This window comes from Brachycentrus maculatus, unplaced genomic scaffold (genome assembly GCF_059751285.1).
Source record: "Brachycentrus maculatus isolate JH-2025_06_01 unplaced genomic scaffold, ASM5975128v1 h1tg000078l, whole genome shotgun sequence".
NCBI classification, from domain to species: Eukaryota; Metazoa; Arthropoda; class Insecta; order Trichoptera; family Brachycentridae; genus Brachycentrus; species Brachycentrus maculatus.
This window is the reverse complement of record NW_028280832.1, coordinates 308,844-335,538: the sequence shown is the minus strand read 5'-3', so window position 1 is coordinate 335,538 and position 26,695 is coordinate 308,844. Positions and strand designations below refer to the sequence as shown.

The window sequence follows — 26,695 nt, the reverse complement described above, 5'->3', positions numbered from 1 at the left end:
AAAAAATATTATCATAGCCTTTGGGTAACAGCTACAGTGGTTATGCAAATACCTATAAAGGCTGAACCAACGTATATGTATGGTTAATCCTATCGCATCATCTGCATAGCCATTTTGTTAATTTTGATTCATAAAATGACTATGACTGTAATGACAATTTTAAAACTCACTCTTACTCTTAAGTATGGAAATATATTAGGCTATATTTACCTTGGGGGTGGCGTGAGTATTGGTTCCGAGCGACTTTGATATCATATCTCTCTCCGATTGGTCGATGAAGGGCTGTTTTTGAGGAGAATCTTGTACCAGAATCACCCACAGGACGCACCAAATGCACGAAAGTCCACCCATCACATAGAATATTGACTCCCAACCTATAAAGTTTTATGTTAGGTTATGCTAGTATGTGTAAGGTTAACTTACATCACGCACTCGAATAAGGAGGTTTTACCAAAAATCAAGAATAATTTTTATTTAAAGATTTTTTGGACCAGTGATGTGCTGCTGAAATTTTAAGTACTGCCTTGCACCTTGGTGAATACGCACCGAAAATTTGGTAATATTTGTATATCAAACATAATATTCGCTATTCCCTTAATTACTTATCTATATAGATTATAGATAGATATATGCAAACCAAATAATAGTAAATTTACTTTATCAAATCAAGTAATCATTTTGATCATGTAAAAATTCCCTCTCAATAGGATAGTAAACAAGAAGTATTTTAACATCCACCTCTCCGAACCTAAATTATTTTAACAACCGGATCAGCAGAGCCGGGGAAATCTATAGAAGCACATCACTGTTTTGGACCATATTGCACTGTTCAGGTCAAATGATATACACCGCAATGCAGCCTGATCTTTTAAAGGTGGTAACTGACTGGAGCATTTCGTCGTAACGTAACTTCGTAACATCGCTCGCAGCGAGCATCACCGAGCATCCGAAACTATGGATGGAGTGCTCGGCTCGCTGTACTGACTATACGAATGCTCGCATTGTAACGTGTTACGTTACGACGAAATGGCTCCGCTCAGTCACCACCCAAACAGATTTAAAATATTAACAATATTTTGAGCGTCCAATTTTTTTTCACAATTGCTTTTGGATTTGGTCCACTTATTCATATCAAGATTTCAATTTAAGCATATATACAACTTTCTGAAATTTGTGTAATGTTGTAGTTAATTATGGGTAGAACAGTCTCTCCCGCCTCCATAGTGTAATACTTAGTGCATTTGGTGTCCGTGTCAGACATACCAGGTTCAATTCCCAGGGGTGTCAAAATAAATATATGTGTTTTTTCACTCCAATGTTTATTTAATATTACCCTGGACTGGTACCTGAAGCGCAGGATCAATCACCTTGCCTTCATTTATTTAATGATCTACTTAACATTGCATCAATTAGATGCAGTGCCCTATGCACCATTGGGTGCGGATAAGGGTCAGTAGTAGAATGGTGAATACTACACAAGCGCCTTTAGGTAGTATTTTACGAAAATGGCGCTGTAAAAATTTCCAAAATTATTACACAATGTATGACATTTAAACCCTGTAAATATTAACCCCGGCCATCCATATTCCCATCTCGATAGACTTCTTCATGATTATTCTTCAAGATGTCAGTAAAAATCTCGAGACTTAAAATAATTTGAGAACAAAATTTCTTTCTTATGATATGACATTCAACAAATTCTCTTTGATCTTTGGATGATGCAAAATTTACAGTAGTTCAAAAGAACAACGCCATATGGATAATGGATGGCTATGAATAATATGCATTCAGTACAGGGTGTCATTATTTACTTTACACAATGTGTAATAAGTATGGAGGATTACAATGAGTGAAAAGTGTTTTGGGTGTTGATTAATGGTGTTTATTCTAACTCGAGAATTTCACTGTTATTTTTAAATCCAGATTTAGGATTCCTAGAAAACAGTGATGCTTAGAAATTTCTAGTGCACATTTAAAATCTATAATTAGGGATTCTACATAGCTTATGTATATTCTCCGTACTTACTGAAAAATGGACATATGACTAGATGTTATTTAGCTAGTTATTTAGGATTTTACATAGCTTATGTATATTGTCCGTACTTACTGAAAAATGGACATATGACTAGATGTTATTTAGCTAGTTATTTAGGATTCTACATAGCTTATGTATATTGTCCGTACTTACTGAAAAATGGACATATGACTAGATGTTATTTAGCTAGTTATTTGGGATTCTACATAGCTTATGTATATTGTCCGTACTTACTGAAAAATGGACATATGACTAGATGTTATTTAGCTAGTTATTTAGGATTCTACATAGCTTATGTATATTGTCCGTACTTACTGAAAAATGGACATATGACTAGATGTTATTTAGCTAGTTATTTAGGATTCTACATAGCCTATGTATATTGTCCGTACTTACTGAAAAATGGACATATGACTAGATGTTATTTAGCTAGTTATTTAGGATTCTACATAGCCTATGTATATTGTCCGTACTTACTGAAAAATGGACATATGACTAGATGTTATTTAGCTAGTTATTTGGGATTCTACATAGCTTATGTATATTGTCCGTACTTACTGAAAAATGGACATATGACTAGATGTTATTTAGCTAGTTATTTAGGATTCTACATAGCTTATGTATATTGTCCGTACTTACTGAAAAATGGACATATGACTAGATGTTATTTAGCTAGTTATTTAGGATTCTACATAGCCTATGTATATTGTCCGTACTTACTGAAAAATGGACATATGACTAGATGTTATTTAGCTAGTTATTTAGGATTCTACATAGCTTATGTATATTGTCCGTACTTACTGAAAAATGGACATATGACTAGATGTTATTTAGCTAGTTATTTAGGATTCTCCATAGCCTATGTATATTGTCCGTACTTACTGAAAAATGGACATATGACTAGATGTTATTTAGCTAGTTATTTAGGATTCTACATAGCTTATGTATATTTTCCGTACTTACTGAAAAATGGACATATGACTAGATGTTATTTAGCTAGTTATTTAGGATTCTACATAGCTTATGTATATTGTCCGTACTTACTGAAAAATGGACATATGACTAGATGTTATTTAGCTAGTTATTTAGGATTCTACATAGCTTATGTATATTGTCCGTACTTACTGAAAAATGGACATATGACAAGATGTTATTTAGTTAGTTGTAAGTTCATATTGCCGAAGAATACATAATATTTTGATCGATTTGTGTGTTTGAAATATTATTTTAAGGTATTTTGAAATGGATTATATGTTTTTTGAGTGCAGAGTGTGATGTGTGCCCCAAGTGAATCAGAACAATTAGTTGGAAAATGCTTTGAAGCACAGAACATTGCGTAAACAGTAATAAGAAACAAAGCACGGAATACAATATTTAAGTGCATTATAGGTAAGAAATAGAAAAGAAGATTGATCACACTACTCAATGCTAGAACACACTTTGCAGGTATAAATCGAAAACATAGATTATTTATTTTATCAGAAAATATACATCATTTACCTAGTATTAAAATTAATGCCTATTTTTGGCAATAATAAAAATACAATCTGATAAGCAATCGCTTTATCAACAAATGGATCTGTCTTATACTGTCTCATCTCCATAGTGTCATAGTATAGTGGTTATCACATATGGCTACAATATAAAGATGTCACTAATAGGTAACTGTTGTTTTTTTCAGTTGCCCGATTAGGATGGTATTGGTTTTCTCGGTTTATATTTAATTTCAGCGTAAATTTTTAATGTCGAAAGTTCTAATAATTGGCCTGTCCAATTAATATGTAGACTGACATTTTAAAACAAAATATACTTTATTTATAAGTTACAAGTCTGGGTCGCCTTCAAAATATTCACCTCCTCGACGCACACACTTATCCCAACAGTATTTTCGCTTTTGAAAACAGTCCTGGAATGCTTCTTTTGTAATGTCCTTAAGCTCTTTGTCACATTTGCCTTTTTTTTAAATTACCTAACATCCAAGTGGCTCTGAAATCTAGCTACGGCTTATGCAACACCGTTTATCATGACCCTACTCAGGCTTCAACTTTTTAAGTTTCATAGCCTTTGCCTACTCGTGAGTGAATTTACTCATTATGTTTAAAGTTACTATAATTTCATGAAAAATTCTAGTAAAAAACACTCGCATATCACATTTGCCTTAATCTCGGAAATGGTTTTAAATCTTCTTCTTTTTAAAGGGCTTTTGAGTTTGGGGAACAAGAAGAAGTCAGAAGTAGCAAGATCAGGTGATTAGGGTAAGTAGGGAAGAACAGTGATCGAGAATTAGCCAAAAACTCACAAGTTCTCAAACCTAAATGGGCTGAAGCTCATGAAACGACAACGCTCTAGCCCATTCAGTTTTTAGAAATGTTCCTTCACACCCACCTAACTCTCCTGATCTCGCTCTTTCTGAGTGATATAAATGTAAATAAATAAGTGTAAGTAGTCTTTTTTGCATTTTTGGACTAAGTAGAATCTACTTAGTCCAAAAATGCAAAAAAAACGTACTACAAAAAATGTCCCTTACTGTGTTTAGAGTTTGGACAGCCGCATAACCATGGCGGAAACTGCATACAGGTTGATAACTTGAATCCATTACAGGATATGTATCTATTAGTTTCTCAAAATTGTCTTACCAAGATTGGCAGAGAGCACTCCAGCGAGGAGCATAGACAAGACAGTTCCGAGAGCCGTCCCTGCGTAGACCACGGCCGACAGCACGCCCCTCTCGGCAGGCGGGGCCCACTTGGACAGCAACACATGCATCGCGGGGAACGTCACTCCCTAACACACCATCATCGTTAGATCTCGCTCTAGAGTCGGCGCGGTGAATCAGACCTTCATGCCACATGCCACTGACTCCCGAGAATGTCACAAATAAGAACTAAGATTCACAATATTTTGAGTCCGTCCAGATCTTTACCCCACTTTGAATTATTAGAGTTATTTTAATCAAGATTCAATTGCTAATGCAGCATATTCAGATAAGAAAATGGATGTCGGGGCATTTACGGGGCTTATGACTTGTAATTTGCCGGTTTACAAATTAATTTATAATATTTAGCAATGCATATGTACAACTTTTTGAAATTTAAGTAATGTGAAAAAGATTTAAACACACTAAAAATATTTTGAGTGTGTACAAATCTTTGTTGACAAACTTGGGTTTGTCCACTTAGGAGTTATTTGTAATCATATTCTTCCATATTCTTCATTGATACAATTATTATTTGTATCAATGAAGAATATGGAAGTCTAAGTATTTACAGAGCTTACAATCTGCCATAGGCTAGTTTGAGTGATCACTTAATATACGTTCAACATCCACCATTCTACCCTTGATTCACAACCACACTACTCAAATTTCGGAAATTGTGCTTCGATTGACACCTTATTTCACACTTTTTTTTTAATTGGTGCCGAGAACTGCCATAAATACAACATAACCAAAATTCGAGTAGTGTGGTTGTCAATCATGGGCAGAATAGTGAATGTCACACATGTATAAAGTGATCACTTAACCCAGCCTTTATTATGTAAATACCCAGACATCCATATTATTATTTATCTATATTCATTTATCTATATAAAGTGATCACTGAAACCAGCCAAAAACAAGTCGCAAGCCATGTAAATGCCCAGACTACTATATTTCCATCTTAATGCCCTTCTTCATCAATACTGAATAATGAATTAAATCTTTAGAAAAAAGTTTACTAGAATCTCACAAATCAAAGTGGCTTTTTAGTTTATTCTAGTGTTTTTGAAACCTCGGATTTCGGAATAATGTAGCAATTATTGTTATTGATCGAGAGGTTTACGGATCGCCTTGCTTTTATAATTTGTAATGCATAAAACTCTATGTGGAGAGTGGATATGGTTAAAATAATACAACCCACCGTGCCAACTCTTATCTTCTACATTTTTACATCTAATAAATCACGTTTTCGGGCTTATCGATATTTCACACTCATTGTTGATGGATATATAATATACTGTATCAGTATAAAAATGTTTTTCTATTTGAAATAAAAAATTAGATGCTTAAACTCATTTGTGTAAGAAGCCATGAAAATGGTTCTGGAGTATCTTAAACTTAAGCATCGTTAACAAACACATATATAAAGATAGGAATTTAATTCACATAAATTAAATTGGAGTGAATATTCACAAATCAAATATGGTTAAGTGTTACACGACGGACAATGTTAATAAAAGCGTGAATTGAACAATGCAAAGTGCGCTTGCAAATCAAATATTGTTTAAAAAGCAAATTATTATCGTTTTTACAGTTTTATTTTATCATCATAACATAGGTCAAGATTAGAATATTTTTACTGCGGAAAAATTTAATAATAATAATAAAACCCTTATCCGCACCCCAATGGGCATAGGGCACTGTGTCATATAAACGCAGTGTTATCTTGATCGTTTTTTACACATGAAGGAAAGGTGATCAGCCTCCGCTTCAGGTATTTAGTCCATGGTAATATTGAATAAATATTACAGTGAAAAAATCACTTATATTTATTTTACCCCCCTTGGGAATCGAGCCCGGGACCTCCAGAACGGTAGCCGAGCGTGCTGACCATTACACTACGGAGGCGGACTGCGAAAAAATTTACACATATTTTTTTTATAATATACAATATACAGTGAAACCTCTATCTATCGTTCCTCGAATAAACATTTTCCCGGATTTGTCGTTTATTTTTCTACCCCGAAATATTTCATAAAAAAATAAATCGCATCGAAAGTTTCTCTTTTACCATTTTACCACATTCATCGTTTGAATTACGCTGAATATTTTATGTATTTTGCCTGTGTTTTTTACATTCTTCTCAATTTTACTAATTTCTTTATAAAATAAACCTACTTTGTTTTAACCACTTTTATCGGTACATTTTTTCCAACCGGTTTCGACAAGAACCTTGTCATCATCAGGGTTTATGTACTAATTCTAAAACATTGAAATACTCATAGTTAGGTTATAGTTATGTACTTTTCCCTTACAATGCCAAAAGTTGTTTTATTTTATAAAGTTTATAAAATGTCCCACAAAGTATCTGCGAAAAACATTCAAGAAATTTACTTTCTTCTAAATTTAATTTCTTTTACATTCGACGACAATACGAATCCAATGTGTGGGATAGAATCTATCGAAATCTTGTGTGACGCAAGGTTGACGGATACAGCAGAAGAGGTCCATATTGATGAAGAGGAGCCGCTGCCTGTATCTTCATTTTCAGAAGCATGCACACTCTTTGAAAGATTAAAAACTTTCTACTTAGCACATTCAATACCTGATTGTGAAAAAAATATTATTTGCAAGGCCGAAAATATACTGTTGACTTCAAGTTTAAAAAAAAAACAAATCGCTCACTCCTTTCAAGAACGTCATAAATCAAAATACTTGATTTTTCAGGAGAACCATTTTAAAGTTTAAAAATATAACACAATGTATTAAAAATAAATATCAAGCCACTTATTGAACTTTTTACTGTGCAACAGATCTTTTTAGGTAAAATCTGAAGGTTTTTTCTACATTTGAAAAATATTTAATTTATTTATAAAAATAATTAAACAATACATTTTCTTCAAAATGCAAAAACAACATTTTCTGCCCTGTAGCGGGTAAATATTAAGTTAAAAATATGCCTCTTTTGCTGGGATATTGTACATTTTCTGAGCATTCCGAAAACATGCACAACTGAAAATTGACGATTTTTGATTTATGACGTTCTTGAAAGGAGTGAGCGAAATGTCAATCACAGATTATTTACAATGCAATAAACTTTATTATTTTTAGGTGATTAGGTTTGTAGTTTTTTTTAATATTTTCTTTTATTTATATCTAAAACTTGTATTCTTCTTAGAATTTTAATCTACCAATTGGTATGCAGTTTGGGAGGACAGTATCTTTACTCGATCGTATCTCATTGCGTTTTGACCTCTTAATCCCGCATTCATTGTTTGCCTGCGTTCATAGCTTATTTAATAGGTACCTTTAAAACGATAGATAGAGTTTTCACTGTATTCGCTGCACTTACTTCGTGATATTTCATTTTATAACTTTATAAATAACCGTTATAAAATCACATTATATCTTAATATAACTTAATAATAACATCGACTCGTTTAAAAGTTAACAGATTCTTTCTAAATAAGCTGTTTACTTTGAAAACAGTTTACATTATGATTAAGTTAAAATAAAATATATAGTGATTGCATAACAAAGTAATTTTTTGTAGTTATCATGATATTATATATTTATTTTGATTTAAAAAATTGTTTCTCTTTATTTTATTTTTAAAAGTAGTTTTATTTATTTTTATTTAATAAAGTATTCATATGATTAAAATCTGCTTGTTTTTGCCAATTATTAACACATTGTTTGCGGGAAACACTTAAAAGCATCTTTTACACACTGTCAGTAGAGAGCGGGAGACGCTTATAAGCGTTTTATGTGCTTACTTTTGGTAGAGTACGAAAGATGCCAAAAAACATTGTACTGATCGGAATTGGGTTTGTGGTTACTAGTGATAAGTACACTGAGGGTCAGGTGGCAGACTGTCTGAGCAAAATTAGGGTCGGGTTTGATGAAAAAACTGCCCGACAACAATGTGTTAATAAAATTTCAATTTATAGATTGCTTTATCAACTTTTAAATTTAAGTTTTGTACTAACATTTCTTGGAGGAACTGCATTTTATAAAAGTAAAAATAACATTATATAGTTTTTTACACATTAATTTAATTTGACCAGCGACCGCGTTTCGTCGTAACCAATATCATCAGTCTGGGTTACATCATCAAAATTTATGTGGAAAAAACTATATAGTTTTTATTTTATTATATTCATTACTTATAATTTATACCGACATTGCGAATTTCGATCGACTGTAATGCAGAACACAGAAAGAAGAGAGGATAGTTGTGCAAATTTAAAGAACATAGAGTGACCATAGTACAGAGATAACCCACATGAAATGAGCCATGCTTTCCATCACCGGACTGAAGCTGACAGATCGGTGAGAAGAGATCAATTTATGTCACAGTTCTTCTTACCGAGTCCTACCAACATATTGATCCCGGTGAAGTAGGCTTTTACGCCGCCCAGAGCGGTCCCTGCGTGAATCATAATGGACATTTTGATCCGGTCATTCGGGGGCGCCCAATGGCCCAACAGGGTGTACAGCGCCGGAAGAGCCATGCCCTTGTCATGGAATCACCCAAACTACTCTTAATTTTTTACTACTGGCCACATTCATAAAATATTTTTTATTGCTCTAAATAAATTTTCAATATTTTTAACCAACCAATACATATATATATATATATATATATATATATATATATATATATATATATATATTTTTAATAAATTATTGTTTTAACATGTTCAATGCGTATAACATAATGTCACACTTTGCCAATTTTTGAAACCCATAATTTTTCAATTGAAATATCCACATAAAAAAAATATTTGTCACAACATTTTAATAAAGCTCTTTGAATGTTAGGAATTAATTGTTCGTTTAGTTGACTGACCTGAGCCATTTTAAATTGTAGGTTAAATAAATATAAAACTTTAAACAAGTGGCTGAAATTGAGACAAACAGATAATTGAAATATGTTAAAAATTCAGTAAATGATATGAGGTACCTTACAAATATGTATATAAATATTTAACATATGTAAGTGTATTCTTTTGTGTTTTCAAAACACATAAAACCAGTTACGAATCCTTAGCTTTATTCAACACGACTCCCGGCAACGCGTGGCTGCAATATTTGTATAGACACGGGAGCTGTGTTCGATGCACAGAACGTGTTAAACATGAAGAAATGCATTTTTCTATGTTGCACGTCTTGAGATAGACAAAATTGACAATAGGCATTCAAAATTGTTGGGTTATATATCCAAAATTAAACAATATAGTTATTGGATTGAATTCTACTTTTATTTACATATCGTAGTCGTACAGGAGAAAGTGACCAACTAACAAAACGAAAAATGTTCAGGGGGGCCATTGAAGTCACTTTTGCTTGGCAAGAAAATAAACATCAATGCAGTTTGTCATTTTTAACAAGTCAATATATTATACTTCCAAGTTTAAAAACCTTCGGGATTTTTTCAGGGCAATATTAAGCTAGTAAGATATCAAATAGTCAATGATCACGTTTTTGTGAAAAAATGCACTTGGTCACATTCTCTTGTATGACTACGATATATGCGACGCGTTTCGTCATATTAAGACATTATCAAACACTGAAAATTTCCTTATAAATAGAAAAAAAATGTCCTTATAAACCAAAAATAATTGCTATTATAATGTCTAGGGGTACATATAATAGTAAGTATTTCAATGGGTAATATGGATTTCTATGAAATTTAAGATAAGTCCACATTACCCACTGAAATACCCACCATTGAATGTACCCCTAGACCTAATAATAGCAATTATTGTTAGCATATAAGGACATTTTGTAAATATTTTTATTCAATGTTTGATAATGTCTTAATAAGACAAAACGCATCACATATTATCACATATCGCTCACTCTTTTCAAGAACGTCATAAATCAAAATACTTGATTTTTCAGGAGAACGTTTTTAAAATTTGAAAATATAATACAATGTACTAAAAATAAATATCAAGCCACTTATTGAACTTTTTACTGTGCAACAGATCTTTTAGGTAAAACCTGAAGGTTTTTTCTCCATTTGAAAAATATTTATTATATTTTTTTAAAAAATTAAACAATACATTTTCTTCAAAATCCAAAAACAACACTTTCTGCCCTGTAGCGGGTAAATATTAAGTTAAAAATATGCTGTTTTTGCTGGGATATAGTACACTTTCTGGGCATTCCGAAAATATGCACAACTGAAAATTGTCGATTTTTGATTTATGACGTTCTTGAAAGGAGTGAGCGATATATGTAAATAAAAGTAGAATTCAATTCAATAACCCTGTTTAATTTTGGAAATATTACCCAACAATTCAAAATGGAATTCTACCAACTATCTGCAGTTACAATAAATAGGCATTTACATGAAGCCCATGATTGTCACACGACAAACGTGTAACAGTCGTTTATCATGTTTACAGGGGGGGGGGTATATCATTTGAGATTTGTGTCGATGATCAAATTAGTGATTATTATTAAAATAATTATTTTTGTTAAAAAGTCATTGTCTTTCAATTGTAATATTTTATCAATTGTTTTTAAATTACTAAAACTCTCCTTTACTAGTCAAAAATATTTTATCATTCATCAAATCAGCAGTCACTTTGGCGTAATATTTATACATATTAAAATTTAATGGCAACTTGTTATTAAACATCACATATTATTATACTTTATTGTGACCTTTGGGGGATTATCTATACATATTAAAATATAATGGCAACTTGTTAATAAATATCACAAATTAATAATTGATGAAGCCCATGATTGTCACACGACAAACATGTAACAGTCGTTTATCATGTTTACAGGGGGGGGGGGATATATCATTTGGGATTTGTGTCGATGATCAAATTAGTCATTGTTATTAAAATAATTATTTTTGTTAAAAAGTCACTGTCTTTAAATTTCAATCTTTTATCTTTTGTTTTTAAATTACTAAAACTCTCCATTACTAGTCAAAAATATTTTATCATTCATCAAATCAGCAGTCACTTTGGCATAATATTTATACATATTAAAATTTAATGGCAACTTGTTATTAAACATCACATATTATTATACTTTATTGTGACCTTTGGGGGATTATCTATACATATTAAAATATAATGGCAACTTGTTAATAAATATCACAAATTAATAATTATTATATTATAACACTTGTTGAGATGAACTTCATATCAATAACAAACTCACGCATCAGTCACGCGACGTTTGATAATGATGTAGAGTTCACCGAAACACATGTTACGATAATGTTTTCACTCACACATTATTATTATTACATTATTATATACAAATAAGAAAAAACCTAGAACATGCCATTAAAACAAATGGGTTATTTGAATATGAATATTTAGCGCATTACAATTTTCTAAAATTAAAAGATAACTCTTTCAAATAATGTATATTATGAGTAATTGCAAGGTAGATACATTTTATAATATATTTAAAAAACAATATTTGTCACATTTTAATAAATCTCTTTGAATATTAGGAATTAATGGTTTGTTTAGTTGACTGACCAAACCATTTCAATTGTGGGTTAAATAAATATTTTACTTTAAACAAGTGATTAAAATTAAAACAAATAGATAATTGAAATATGTTATGATAAAATTTCAGTAAATGGTATCATGTCATGTACCTTACAAACATTTATGTAAATATTTAAGGACATTTAAAATTAAAATGGTTTAAATAAAAAAAAGGAATTTAAAATTTTAATACTAGCAACATTTTAAATAAGCACCTCGACAAACTCATCTGTAGAATAATGGTAGAACAGTCAAAAATAACATTTATTGTTATTTGAAATATTTATCTAATTTTTTGCATGGCCAAAATATATTTTTTTAAATTATTCCTCTATAAATCTTACAACTGACCAAGTATGTACCTAAATATTATTATTTAGAAACAGTGTTGGTACATTAAAATATAATAAAAGGGTGTAAATTTAAAAATGGAATTCAAAACTTAAATAATAGCAACATTAAATTCTATAGACAAGCCTATCAAAATGTAGGAGTACCTAAATATTATTAAAAATATTGGTATGTTAAAAAAATATTTTATTATTTTTATACTGGTAACATTCTTAACGTGTCCAGGAGTGAGTTTTTTTTAGATATGCTATTTTTACTTTATTTTTATTTTTATATTAAGTCGATACTGTAAGCAACATATTTTATTGAATAAAAAAAAACATATGCACCAGTAGTAAACATGATTTATCGAAATATGGATAATTTTGACATAAATCATGTTTTGATATAAATCATGTCATAAGTCATGTTTTGTATTAGTCGTACACATAGTCCTGGACAGGTTAATGATAAAAAATACAAATCGGTAGGTAATTTTCCTAAATAAATAATGGCAGTAGAGATAAAAAATGCAAAGAACTCACCCCTCCGATGCCTTCCCCTATACGCATTGCAATAACAGCAATGTGATGAGCTTCAGCCATAACAGGGGTCAGGAGAGTGCACACAATGTTAATCAGAACACTGAAAAACATCACCCATTTTGCTGAAAATAACTCTGCCACTCGACCGCCTGGTACAAAACAGAAAAAATATATTATTTGTCTTGCTAATTGGATCATAATTTTCAATTAGTTTATTTGACATCTATGTTCGTGCAATCAGTTTGCACTGTTGCTTCTAAAAATACTCGGTTCGTTTGAATATTATATTGTTACTGAGTAGCATCTTGCACATTCCACACAATAACGGTGAAATAAATAAAAGTTTATGGCGGATGAGGTATGAATATTTTTATAAGAAAAATAAAATGATTTTAGATTTTTTTTTCTGAATTCATATTTTAAAACAGAAAAGCTTGAAGGCAGTTTGTAGACTGCATATGCTCCAGGTAGGGAGCGGATATGAATGAATGATTGAATATTTTGACATTGATATATTGACAGGCGTCTTGGCATAGGTTGGGTAGACGCTCAACTGCAAAACTGGCCTCGGTTCGATTCCTGCCAAGTGCAAAATAAATTCAAGAAATATTTTCAATTGGTCTGGGTGTTTGTGATGTATTTTCCACATTTAGTTTTCCTATCCTTACAATCCTACCTGCAGACAAGCCTTTACTATTAGAGCCTCTATAGGCTTTGCTGGTTATTCCTTTTTTTTTTTCGTTTGTTTCTAATCCAAACTCAATGGTGCATACGGCACTGTATCATATCAAATCAATGTCAACTTGATCTTTAATTATAAGAAACAACGTGATTAGTCCCTCACTATAGGGTAATATTAAATCTTGTTTTAGATCTTGTGATTCTTTGAATGTTTTTATCTGGTATTATGGGTAACATGTGAATTTATGTCATTGCTATGAATATAACAGTAAAGTGTAGGATAGACACCAACCTGGAACCTGTGATACAAAATAGCCCCAAAAGTAACACGACAATATCATCCCTTGAAGTGGTTCAGACCAAATGAAGGGTCCATCCTGTAACAACAAAAGAAAAATTAAATACATTATCAGCAATTTTGTTATTAATTTATATTTAGAAACTCTTAAATACGTCTTACACAATATCATTTTTAACCCCTTGACTGAGGCTGACATAAATCTGTGACAATATACAAATGTGTAGACTACACGACTATCACAGATAGATCTTCTTTTTTACTTTATTAACAGTCGTAGCCAATTTGTACATAATGTATTACATGTTGTTTACTTTATGACTAAATAATATGTTTTCTCTTTTTAAGTACATTATTGGTTCGAGAAGTATTTAACTAAACAAGGATGAACATATAAAAAACATGGAATTATGTATTAGCCTGAAATAATATAATTATTATTGCTTTGTAGTTAGGAAGTGACATATTCCAGATATCTATATGGTCCGCGAAATCATTCGGTGTATAAGGGTATTGAATCCAGACACTGGCCGGCTGTTATTACAATAAAATATATGACGGTTTCTCGTGTTTCTGGTTGGCGCATAAATATTTATTATTTGCAATAACAAATGACAGTATAAAATATTATTTAAAATTTTGTGTAAATTAATCAGATCACTATCACTCTATTTTATAGAATTTAGTAAATATAGCAATTGATTATAATGCAAATAATCCCCAGGTGAATTTATTTTGAATTTAACATACTTCAAAAAAAATTTTTGTACCCTTTCTATAGATTGTGAATGAATCCAGTAGTTTGGCGCACAAACTGATGAATTGTAATCCAATTGACTCCTTACTAACGTTGTATACAAGAGTTTGAGTGTAATTATACTATCGAAGTCTTTAGTAATTCTTTGAAATGAAACCGAGCATTCTCATACTGGTTATTTTGTTTATGTGAGATGGAAAGCTGAGTTTGGTGTCGATGGTTACAACTAGATCTTTTGATTATTTTTAGATAGATGTATGATTTGGTGTTGCCTAGAATTTAAAACAAAATTTCCTGAATTAAGAAATCAATTTGTAATTAATTTTTGCTTGAAAAGTGACTTTTTATTTATATGTACTATGTATGGACATCTGTCCATATTTTTGCTTCATAAAATTTCATTCTTTTGAAACGTCATGATAGGATTAAAAGTTCATGATATTCTTAGAATATAGTTTAGCATAACATCAATATAGAATGTATGTGTGCGAGTACTCATCTCACATTTCATCACGGCTCACACTATCAGACAAGTTCATAAGTACGTGTTTACTGTACAAATAATTTTTATTGAGAAAAAAGTTTAAATACTTGCTTTTATAAAATCCAACACTTCAGCGTCCGGCTGAAGATGACCTTGGTCATGTTGAAATTATTTATTTGATGAATATGTTGTCTGTTATTTAGTATCTTATTGCTGCAGAAATAAATATTTTTGCAATTGACTGAAACACTAAGATTGAATGCAATACCAACATGAAAAAAATTACATAAAAAAAAGAACAGGTAACATATATTAATAAAAATCCGCCTCCGTAGTGGTCAGCTCGCTTGGCTACCGTACTGTAGGTCCCGGGTTTGATACCCAGCGGGGGGGGGGGGTGTCAAATAAATATATGTGATTTTTCACACTAATATTTATTAAGTATTACCCTGGACTGGTACCTGAAGCGGAGGGCTGATCACCTTTCCTTTATGTGTTAACGATCAAGATAACACTGCGTTTATATGATGCAGTGCCCTATGCACCATTGGGGTGCGGATAAGGGTTTGAATGAACGCCATTATCAATGTTCTTAAAATATATATATATATATATATATATATATATATATATATATATATATATATATATATATATATATATATGTATATATATATATATATATATATATATATATATATATATATATGTAGATATATATATATATATATATATATATATATATATATATATATATATATATATATATATATATATATATATATATATATATATGAATATATAAGGAAAATAATATATATTGGAGCAAAAGAAATGTACGTGGATAAAAGCGACGTAACCTAAACCTATGTACATGACGACTTCCTCACAATGCAAATATTTGTTGTGTACATAGATAGTCGTTATAAATTCATGACTCAAAATCAAAAATCCGTTTTTCCTTTAATGTTATCATAAAAACGCGAAATAGATATTTTTAGGCCAATAACAAAGGTACCTAGCTACCGTGCGAGTATCTGTCACACAGATAATGCTTGTAACTAGCATAACTAATAAAATTTTAACAAATCACAAAACATTTGATAAAATCTAGTGACCTATCTAGGTGAAACATCAGATACATATATTGATTTGACATTTTGCGAGTAATTTTTTTTTAATCGATTTATCAAATATGGCGGCCAGTCAACAGGGCGTCAGACAATTTCCAGAGATTGTTGAACTATTTTGAAAACACGTATTTATTACAAAAAATGGGGGCATGATGCATTTGAAAATATACCAAAAACGCCGAAAATCCACTTCAAGATCTGAGTAAAATTGTAAAACATTTCAATGCTGCACTTTAAATTAATTGAATTTTTAAAATGTATGTTTGACTTACATTATTTATTGATTCGGCATTAACTTTGTGGAATGACATGTTGAATTTTTTTTATTATTTTGCTCGTTAGTTTTAATTTTCACCTGTCGATGAAAACATTTGTAAGTTTTCGAAACTAGTCGTGTATAAAATAAAAATAATAATAAATAATCGTCGTGTAATAAGTGGTTTATTACAAGTGTTTTTTTTAAATAACTTTTACTTATTCACATAATGGAAAAGTATTGTCATTTTTTATTAATTGTGAAATGCGGTATACAATTTTGATGAAATAAATAATTCAATATTATGGTATTGAATTAATTAAAAATATTTATTGTAACTGCAGACAGTTGGTGACACGAGTGTTTGATAATGTCTTAATAAGACGAAACGCCTCATATATTATCGTCTATATGTAAATAAAAGGGGAATTCAATCCAATAACCGTGTTTAATTTTGGATATATTACCCAACTCATTTAAAATACTTCAATATTATGTTATTTTATCAAATAAAAGTAGTACAATAAAAATAAAATATGTAAAGATATCGATATCTAGTATGTGGGAATAACGCACGAAGTGGAGGAGAATAAATAGTTTCGAGCCATGACAGCGTTCAGTGATCGAAGCGTGATCCATACAAATTATATCAAATTGACAAGACAAATTACTCATTATTCCCAATTGGAACGCGTTCTAAATAAATTGCAATGAGCATCATAATAATTTGGTCTGCAATTTTATTGGGACGTTCGACGGCTACGTTATAGATAATATTTATATAGGAATGTTTTATGTTCGTACATATATATTAAATAAAGATACTGCAGAACTAATTTACAAAACAATCATTCTTCCACACATAGATTACTGCTCAACAGTGTTATTTTTAGCAAACGAAGGAAATCTAAATAAACTAGAAATTGCACAAAATAGGGCGATGAGAATAGTTCTTGGGAAGAATAAATATAGCAATGTAAAAGGAATGAGAGATGAACTAAAATGGTTATCTGTAAGAAGAAGACTTAAATTTAATATGTTGATATTTGTACATAAATTTTTTCACGATAAGTTGCCAAAATATTTTAAGGATAAAGTTGTCTTAAACAAAAATTGTCATGAATATGCTACTAGACAAAAGGATAAAATAAGACTACCATTATTGAAAAGAGCTGAGTCGCAAAATTGCTTGATGTATAAGGGTTTAAAAATGTATGATGAGATGCCTGAATGTATGAAGAATGAAAAGTGTCTGAAAGAATTTAAAAATAAATGTCTAAGTTACTGTAAGGAAATGTAAATATATAAAGATGATGTAAATGTATATCATAGTTTATATTAGTTTTAATATAAGTTAACATAAGAAATAAAAAAAAAAAATATATATATATATATATATATATATATATATATATATATATATATATATATATATATATATATATATATATATATATATATATATATATATATATATAAATACGGTGCTTAGTTAATTTAAACAGGGCTTTTATTTTCATGTAACGCGGTGGAACGGCGTTCCGGCACCTTTATTCATGGATATTTATTATTTTAATTTTTAAAAATTAATGAGATGAAGCAATGTTTGCGCTTACGTAATTACAATCTAAATTCATATATTATTTATGAAAATGATAAAATATGGTATTGTTATAAATATTTAAATGATATTTTAATGCATTTTTTTTAAAGCGTGACATGACGTGAGTTCCGGAACCTTTTTATGTTTTAAAGCGCTGGTTTTATATTTTATAATTTAGTGTAATAAATGGGTGCTTTAAATTCTATTGAAAGATCAAAAGACCTTCATGTACCATAAGAGGTTTTTGGGTAAACAAGCTATTACATCAAAATGTATCACCAGTGGGAGGTGGCACACAACTTCCTACGTAAAATCAGGAATGTTTAATCGTCGATAGCATCCGTAAGTATGCAAACGACGAAATGATAACATTCAATAAATGGTATCTGATCAATCCACCGTAATGCTTGATACAAGTGATATTACATATAACACCACTCTGAATGTAAAAGCCCTATCATGATCGAGTAGCTTACTGTATATACGAGTACCATACTATGTCAACAGAAAATCATAATTAACTCACTGTCCTAACGTCTGCAACTATATAGATTATAGAAGTACCTAATACACAGTGGCGTACACAGATAAATAATTAGGGTAGGCAGTAGACGTTTTTTTAGAGGAGGGCTAATCACCTTTCCTTCATGTGTTAACGATCAAGATAGCACTGCGTTTATATGATGCAGTGCCCTATGCACCATTGGGGTGCGGATAAGGGATAAGGGTTGTAGAGGTAGGTAGTAAAGTAAGCTACTAGTAAGGTACTACTTAGTCAGGTAGGGCAGGTACTGGTTGCGTTTTTATATGTCACGTAGGTAAGTTAAGATAGGCACTGCTTTTCTGCCTATATGGAATGCACGCCCTTCTTAATGAGTAAATAAAGTATAATATTTTAAAGAAATAGAAATACAATTCAATATTGATATCAGCATAATTTTATAGTTTGCGTATGTAGGATAATACCTTGGCAACGTCCGGTATTGCTACCCCATCTGGTTTTAGGAGGCAAAAAAAACATGTTCATATCATGACAAAAGTCGATGACTAAAGAATCGGCGGGGGTGAGGGAGATTTTTGCTGAAATTGAATGTATATTTTCAAGATTTAAGGTTTTTATTTTATCAGTTTCATGAAATTTATTTTCACATTTCTGGATTTCTATTTTATTTAAACATCTTTTGACGCTTGAATGCCGCCCGCGGACAATTGTCAACCTAGACGACTATCTCATCGCTTGGCACCTATTTCTAAATATTATTCAAATGATTAAATATACATATCTATTGGAGGGGTATTTCGGTGTCCGTGAAAATAATCTAACTGCATCGTTCATGCGCAAACAAATCGTAGTCGTACAGGAGAAAGTGAGCAACTAACAAAACGTAAAATGTTCAGGAGGGCCATATAAGTCACTTTTGCTAGGCAAGAAGTTGAACATCAATGCAGTTAGTCATTTTTAACAAGTCAATATATCATACTTCCAAGTTTAAACTCGCTTTGGGATTTTTTCAGGGCAATATTAAGCTAGTAAGATATCAAATAGTCAATAATCACGTTTTTGTAAAAAAAAAATGCACTTGGTCACTTTCTCCTGTAATGGTGTACGAAATGTATGCACTAACTTAGCGAGCTCCGAGAATATTTGTATTGTTTTTGTGATCAATGTCAAATAATATAACGTGTATTATTGGTTACTGGGTTACGTTCTAAATATATGGTGAAAATCAAGTCCGAGAGTATTCCATTTTGAAATCGGTACCCCATTAGTTCATGTTTAGAGGGTCTCAGTGCTGGGTAATAAAGGAATGAAATGTACCTATAAATACACGTTCCTATCCTGAAATAAACCGACATTAGGGAATGATCTTGACACACTTTGTGCATTGTGTGCCGATGTTGTGGTACAGACGCTGGACGCATCTTTTTAATGTCTCTGAGGGTATGTATTGAGGTAAATGAGAATAAATGCATAACCTCGACAATGATTTCGCGAACCATATCACTTACTATCCGCCAATTACTACACGGAATATGTCACTTCCTAACTATAAAGCAATAATAATAACAATATTTCAGGTTAATGCATAATTCCTTGTTTTTTATATGTTCATCCTTGTTTAGATAAGTACTTTTTGAACCAATAATATAGTTAAAAGAGAAAACATATTATTTTATCATACAATATGTAATAAAGTATGTAAAAATTGGCTATGGCGTTAATAAAGGAGAATAAGAGAGAGAAATATTTGCGTTTTTACTGTTTATAAAAATACTTGAATTTCATACTATTTCTGTGGGCCTAAGCGGCTTATTATCAAATGTCTCCGAGGATATTTATTGAGGTAAATGAGATTAATTTCAAAACCTCGGCAATGATTTCCCGGACCATATCGATATCAGAAATATGTCGCTTCCTAACTATAAAGCATTAATAATTACAATATTTTAGGCTAATGCATAATTCCTTGTTTTTTATATGTTCATCCCTGTTTAGGTAAGTACTTTTCGAACCAATAATATACGTAAAAAGAGAAAACATATTATTTTATCATAAAGTAAACAACATGTAATATATTATGTACAAATTGGCCATATATTAAGTACTTTTCGAACCAATAATGTACTTAAAAAGAGAAAAGAAGTTATTTTATCAAACAGGTATACACACGTAATATATTATGTACAAAATGGCTACGGCCGTCAATAAAGGAAAAAATATTACTACCCAGAAATTACAGCCTTTTTGAGTTTTTTTAGCTACTGATTAATTTAGAACAACACAAAAATAAATTCATAAGTATTCTATTCCATCTGCATCCAAATGGTGCATAAGGCACTGCGTCAGACCGACGTGGTATTTTTATAAAAGAAGAATAATTGTGTTTTTATTATTTACAAAAATACTAATCTCGGTTCGAATCCACTCTACTACAATTTGAAACCTATTTTCAATATTAGTAGCCGCTTAGGCCCACAGAAATAGTACGGAATTGAAGTATTGTTATAAATAATAAAAACACAAATATTTCTCTTGTCAATAAAAAAATAATAAAAGGCAGGGCTTTTTCCATGTAACGCGGTGGAACGGCGTTCCGGCACCTTTTTTTAATGATTTTTTTTTAATTTTCATAATCAATTATACGAAAAAACGATTGCATGTACGTAATTAAAATCTTTATTTATATAATTCAAAATGATAAAATATGGTATTGTAATGAGTGATATTTGAATGCATCTAATTTTAATAAAAAGCTTGACATGAAGTGAGTCCGAGAACTGTTTAAAAAAAGCCCTAATAATAAGGAAGTTACTAAATTAATAATATAATTTGCCATGCCAAACGCAAGTAGCGAGGCAATACAAGACGCAAATATCCGCACGTCGCCATCGAAATGCTGATAAAAATGCACGAAGTTCAACGACACTCGAAAATGCAGCATTTTTTTTGCACGCCGAAAGTAGTGTCCCAAAATATTCCGCGCAAATACTAGGAAAACTTTGTAGGGCACCTTGGGAGAGCGTGCAACGAGACACGAGAGTGACGCGTGTGCGTGTGCCGGCCCGGCGCGGTGTGCGTAGGGTCCGCCTACAGTTTGAGAACTGTAGATATTATATGAAATGAAACAATGTACGTTACTGTCATAAAATAACAAGTATGTATATACTTTTTTCCACATATCGCTCACTCCTTTCAACAACGTCATTTATCAAAAAACTTGATTTTTCAGGAGATCGTTTTTAAAGTTTAACAATAAAATGAAATGTATTGAAAATAAATATCAAGCCACTTATTGAACTTTTTATTGTGCAACAGATCCTTTTAGGAATAACCTGATTTTTTTTTCTCCGTTTTAATAATATTTAATATTTTTAAAAAAATAATTTAACAATACCTTTTCTTCAAAACGCACTTTCTGCCCTGTAGCGGGTAAATATTAAGTTAAAAATATGCCGCTTTAGCTGGGATATAGTACATTGTATGGGCATTTCGAAAACATGCACAACTTAAAATTGACGATTTTTGTCGTTGAAAGGAATGAGCGATTTACATTTTCTCCAGCGAAGATGGACTGGACTGTTTGCACTCGAGAGAGATGTCGGAATTAACATTTAACATACTCTACTATATTCATATCGCTGGTTAAATGCCAAAGGGCCAAAACGTAAAAAAATAATTAAACTCTTTAATTTCAAAAATGCCATCTAAATTGTCAACATTTTGATATTCGAAAAAGACATGACTCTAGCGTTAGAAATGTCCATTTCTAACGCTTGAATCATGGATGTCTTTAAATATGAAAACGTTGACGATTTAGATACCATTTTTGGAATAGAGTTTTTTTGCGTTGTTGCCCTTTGGCATTTAACCAGCGATATATGTAAAACCATTTTTAAGAGTATCATTGTATTTGTATTAGAGTAGTTCAAAATACCAATAATTTCATTTGCAAATTTCGTTTTGAAACGGCAATATTTTGCATCACATGGTTTGTAATTTTGATTCTTTCGGTCGAAACAACTAATGACGTCATACAGCGCCAGACATTCAAACTTTTTCTAGGAATAAAAATATAAATAGTTTAACCTTTATGTTTCCCTTATTCATGATGTGTTATTATTGGCTAATAAATTAATATGAAAAATCACAAGACTATCGGTAACATTCTTATTAAAATCTGTAGAGAAGTAAGGAAGATATGAAGGTTTAAACTTTAGATATTTTAATAAAACGAAAAACGGACACCGCTATACGTCATTATTTTTATTATTATTATTCACACTATTTTTCTTTTTTTTTCACATCTCATCAAAGATGAAGAGGAATATAGAAGTCTCGGCATTTACGGGGGTTACGACCGTCATAGGCTGGATGAAGTGATCACTTTACACACTTTGCCATTCACCAATTCAGTATTGAGTCGGATAACAGTTCAATCTTTTTGGATCCAACAAAGATATGCTATCAGAAATGAAAGGAAATAGGGCAATTATTCAATTCAATTTATTCAAGAATTAATGTATACAGTACAAACAAACTTTTAGGCGTATACATTAAAAACATAAATTGAAAAGTAAGCAAGAAGACTCTTGTTAAAGATGTAGAAGAATCCCACTTCGGAATACTCCTTCAGACACATGGAACAGATCAATATCCAGTGTGATATTGTTCAACATAACGGTAGCTCTTCCTACAGGCATAACCATCGGTAGGCTGGTCCTGTATATAGGAATGTGAAACAATCTATGCCGACACTGTCCTTAGGGAACATGCAGACCAATGCTCTGAATAATTTCAGGATTATCGATCATACCGCACAACAATCGATAAAAATGCGTAATTAAATACACAAGCTTACCTCTGGAGCCACGGTGGCGTTGGAAGATTTGCAGGCCTCCTCCACGGGCCCCGCCACCGCGTGGCGCTCGGAGGCTTCGTGGGCCCCCGCGGCCGCCAGGGCCGTGTGGTTCAGCATGCCCACGAGGGCCACGGAGAGGTTCACCTTCAGCCCGTAGATGATGCCCATGCCGATGGAGCCCAGGACGGCCAGGACATAGCGAGCGGGAACCCATTCTGTAGAAGAAGAAAGACATTTCAGACCGATTTACGTTTGACTTCGTTCTTTCTTGGGGACTTGTACAAATAAACAGTTGTTCCGGACATGCTAGACGGACCGGCCCTGAAAAGGGCCATTGGCTATAATAAGCTATTAAGATGTTTAAGCGGTGTTATAATGAATGAATACGTAAGAATTAATTGATTCACGGTCGACTTCGTTCTTCTTGGGTGACTTGTACAAATCAGTATTTGTTCTAGACGTGCTACACGGATCGGCCCTGAAAATGGCCATTGGCTATTACATAATAAGCTATTAAAATATTAAAGCGGAGTTATAATGAATGGATACGTAAGAATTTATTGATTCAAGTTCGACTTCGTTCTTTTTCAGGGACTTTTTCAGGTACAAATCAGCAGTTGTTCCGAGTGTGCTAGAGTCTAGCAGCTAGACAGACCGCCCCTGAAAAGGGCCGTTGGCTATAATAAGCTATTAACATATTTAAGCGATGTTATAATGAATGAATACATAAGTATTATCGATTCACGTTCGACTTCGTTCTTCCTTGGCGATTTGTACAAACAATTGTTCCGGGCATGCTAGACGGACCGGCCCTAAAAAGGGCCATTGCTTTTAATAAACTATTAAGCTATTAAGTGATGTTTGTATTAAATGTAATATAAGCTAACTAAATAAATTCAAATTAAAATAATAAAAAAAACTGAAGGAACATCGCCATCTTGGATTTTCTTTATCGCACACTGTTTTATCGGCGGAACACTTTTTAAATTAAAAAAAAAACAAAGGAATTTCTTTAAATATTAAAGAAAACAGTTTTTTGCGCATTATAAATACATTTTTATTTGTTTCCATTAAGTCTCGATTGTTTGATCGTCTGCCCACAAACAACTTGAGTCAATATTAGTTCCAATATCGAATATGTAGTATGAAATATTATATTCGGCTTTGAAAAATAGATTTATCAATATTATATTTTTTATTTTTTATTATTTTTTTTATTTTTTATTTTTTATTTTTTTCATAATACATAGATACATTCAATATACATATTCATTTCATATACACATTTATTATACGTATTACGGCTCTTTAGGCATGGCCTGTGTTGAGCCATACAATTTATACAATCATTATCGATCATTATACAATGTTATTAGTTCATTTATACGATGATATTGCATAAATGAAGTGCCTACCGAGATGTTAACTCAATTATTTGATGTGTAACTCGGCTGTCCAAACTCAAAACACAGAAGGGTCATTTTTTTGTAGTACGTTTTTTTTATATGTATTGTAGTATGAAATATTATATTCGGCTTTGAAAAATAGATTCATCAATATTATATTACAATGATATTGCATAAATGAAGTGCCTACCGAGATGGTAACTCAATTATTTGATATGTAACTGTTGCGATTGTCCATCAATCTTCATTCAGTGTGCGATATCGAAATGAGGAAAATTGTGATACCGATACCAACTAAAAAATCAATACCGGTATACAGTATTATGAAATAGAACAAATTATTTTTTGATATTATTTTTTTATTATTTTTTGACGTCTCATCAAAGCTGAAGAAGAATATGGAAGTCTGGGCGTTTACGGGGTTGACGACCGTCATAGGCTGGTTTAAGTGATCACTTTACACACGTGTAACATTCACCAATTCTACCCATTATTGACAACCACACTATTCAAATTCTTGGAAGTTCTATATATATGAACCAATTTAGAAACCTTGTTCTTGAATCACTAGAACTTCACTAGAGACATCTATTGGTGAGATGTAAAGAAGCTTTTTTATTAAGCAGAAACTCTTATATAAATGTTGTAAATAGAACAATATTAATGCGATTTATTAAATTTATTTTACATTACAATTTTGAAATTACACTCGAACTCGGTTATAACGAGGATGAAGGGACCGGCTGAATTTGCTCGTTATAACCGTTACTCGTTATATCCGAGAATATGTATTTTTCTTAAACATACCTATCACATGAAGTATGTTATCTGGAATGGTCACATAACATAATGTGTCGCGATTGAAACAAAATTCATAGAATTCACCCATTACACACATGTCACATTTTTCTGTCAATCCAGTTTTCCTATAAAAATTGGAAAATCCTGTGTGCTTGAGTACAAAACCATTGTAACAGTTTCAGCAAAATTTGTACGAGCACAGCTTCTTTTTAAACACCAATTAGGTAGGCACTTAGTATCTCAACTATTGTCATACACGAAATCCGATCCCGGCGGCATCGGTCTAGTTAATTGCCCGGTCGGATTTTAGCCGAAATATAGCTCGTTATAACCATGAATAAATGTATGGCGAGAATCAGAAACCAAAATGTCAACGTATTTTTCCCCGTTATAGCCGAGATCTCGCTATAACCGTGCTCGTAATAACCGAGTTCGACTGTACATGTATTACGACTCTTTAGGCATAGCCTGTGTTTAGCCGAAATACTTACATGTTACAATTTAAAAATAAATAAAAATACGAGACTTTATACAATATATACAAAAACAATTTATAGTAGAAAGGTTTTATAATAAAATAATTACACCTGGACTTTGATAAATTCTATTTCCACCTTCTCCCTACCAACGAGAAGCAACCATCGACGGACATTGTTCTTAAAAACGTGATCACTTTTGGAATTCTTAAGTATTATCTTTAGATATTAGATGATTAACTTTGTTACGCTTAAGCCAGCCAAAATTCAATTTAATTGATATTAGTAATGTTAGTAAAT

At 31.6% G+C, this 26,695-nt stretch overlaps 1 protein-coding gene across 1 annotated transcript in view; it reads right to left on the bottom strand.

Moving 5' to 3' along the window:
* Positions 1 to 26,695, bottom strand: part of LOC148311051 (sialin-like) — a 45,739-nt gene that overhangs the window by 8,247 nt on the left and 10,797 nt on the right. The window contains exons 2-6 of the mRNA XM_088257318.1: positions 23,713 to 23,927; positions 14,114 to 14,198; positions 13,141 to 13,289; positions 4,672 to 4,819; positions 211 to 374 (exon numbers count right to left, since the gene is read on the bottom strand). Coding sequence (XP_088113444.1) covers positions 211 to 374; positions 4,672 to 4,819; positions 13,141 to 13,289; positions 14,114 to 14,198; positions 23,713 to 23,927 — 761 coding nt within the window. The remainder of the gene's footprint in view (positions 1 to 210; positions 375 to 4,671; positions 4,820 to 13,140; positions 13,290 to 14,113; positions 14,199 to 23,712; positions 23,928 to 26,695) is intronic.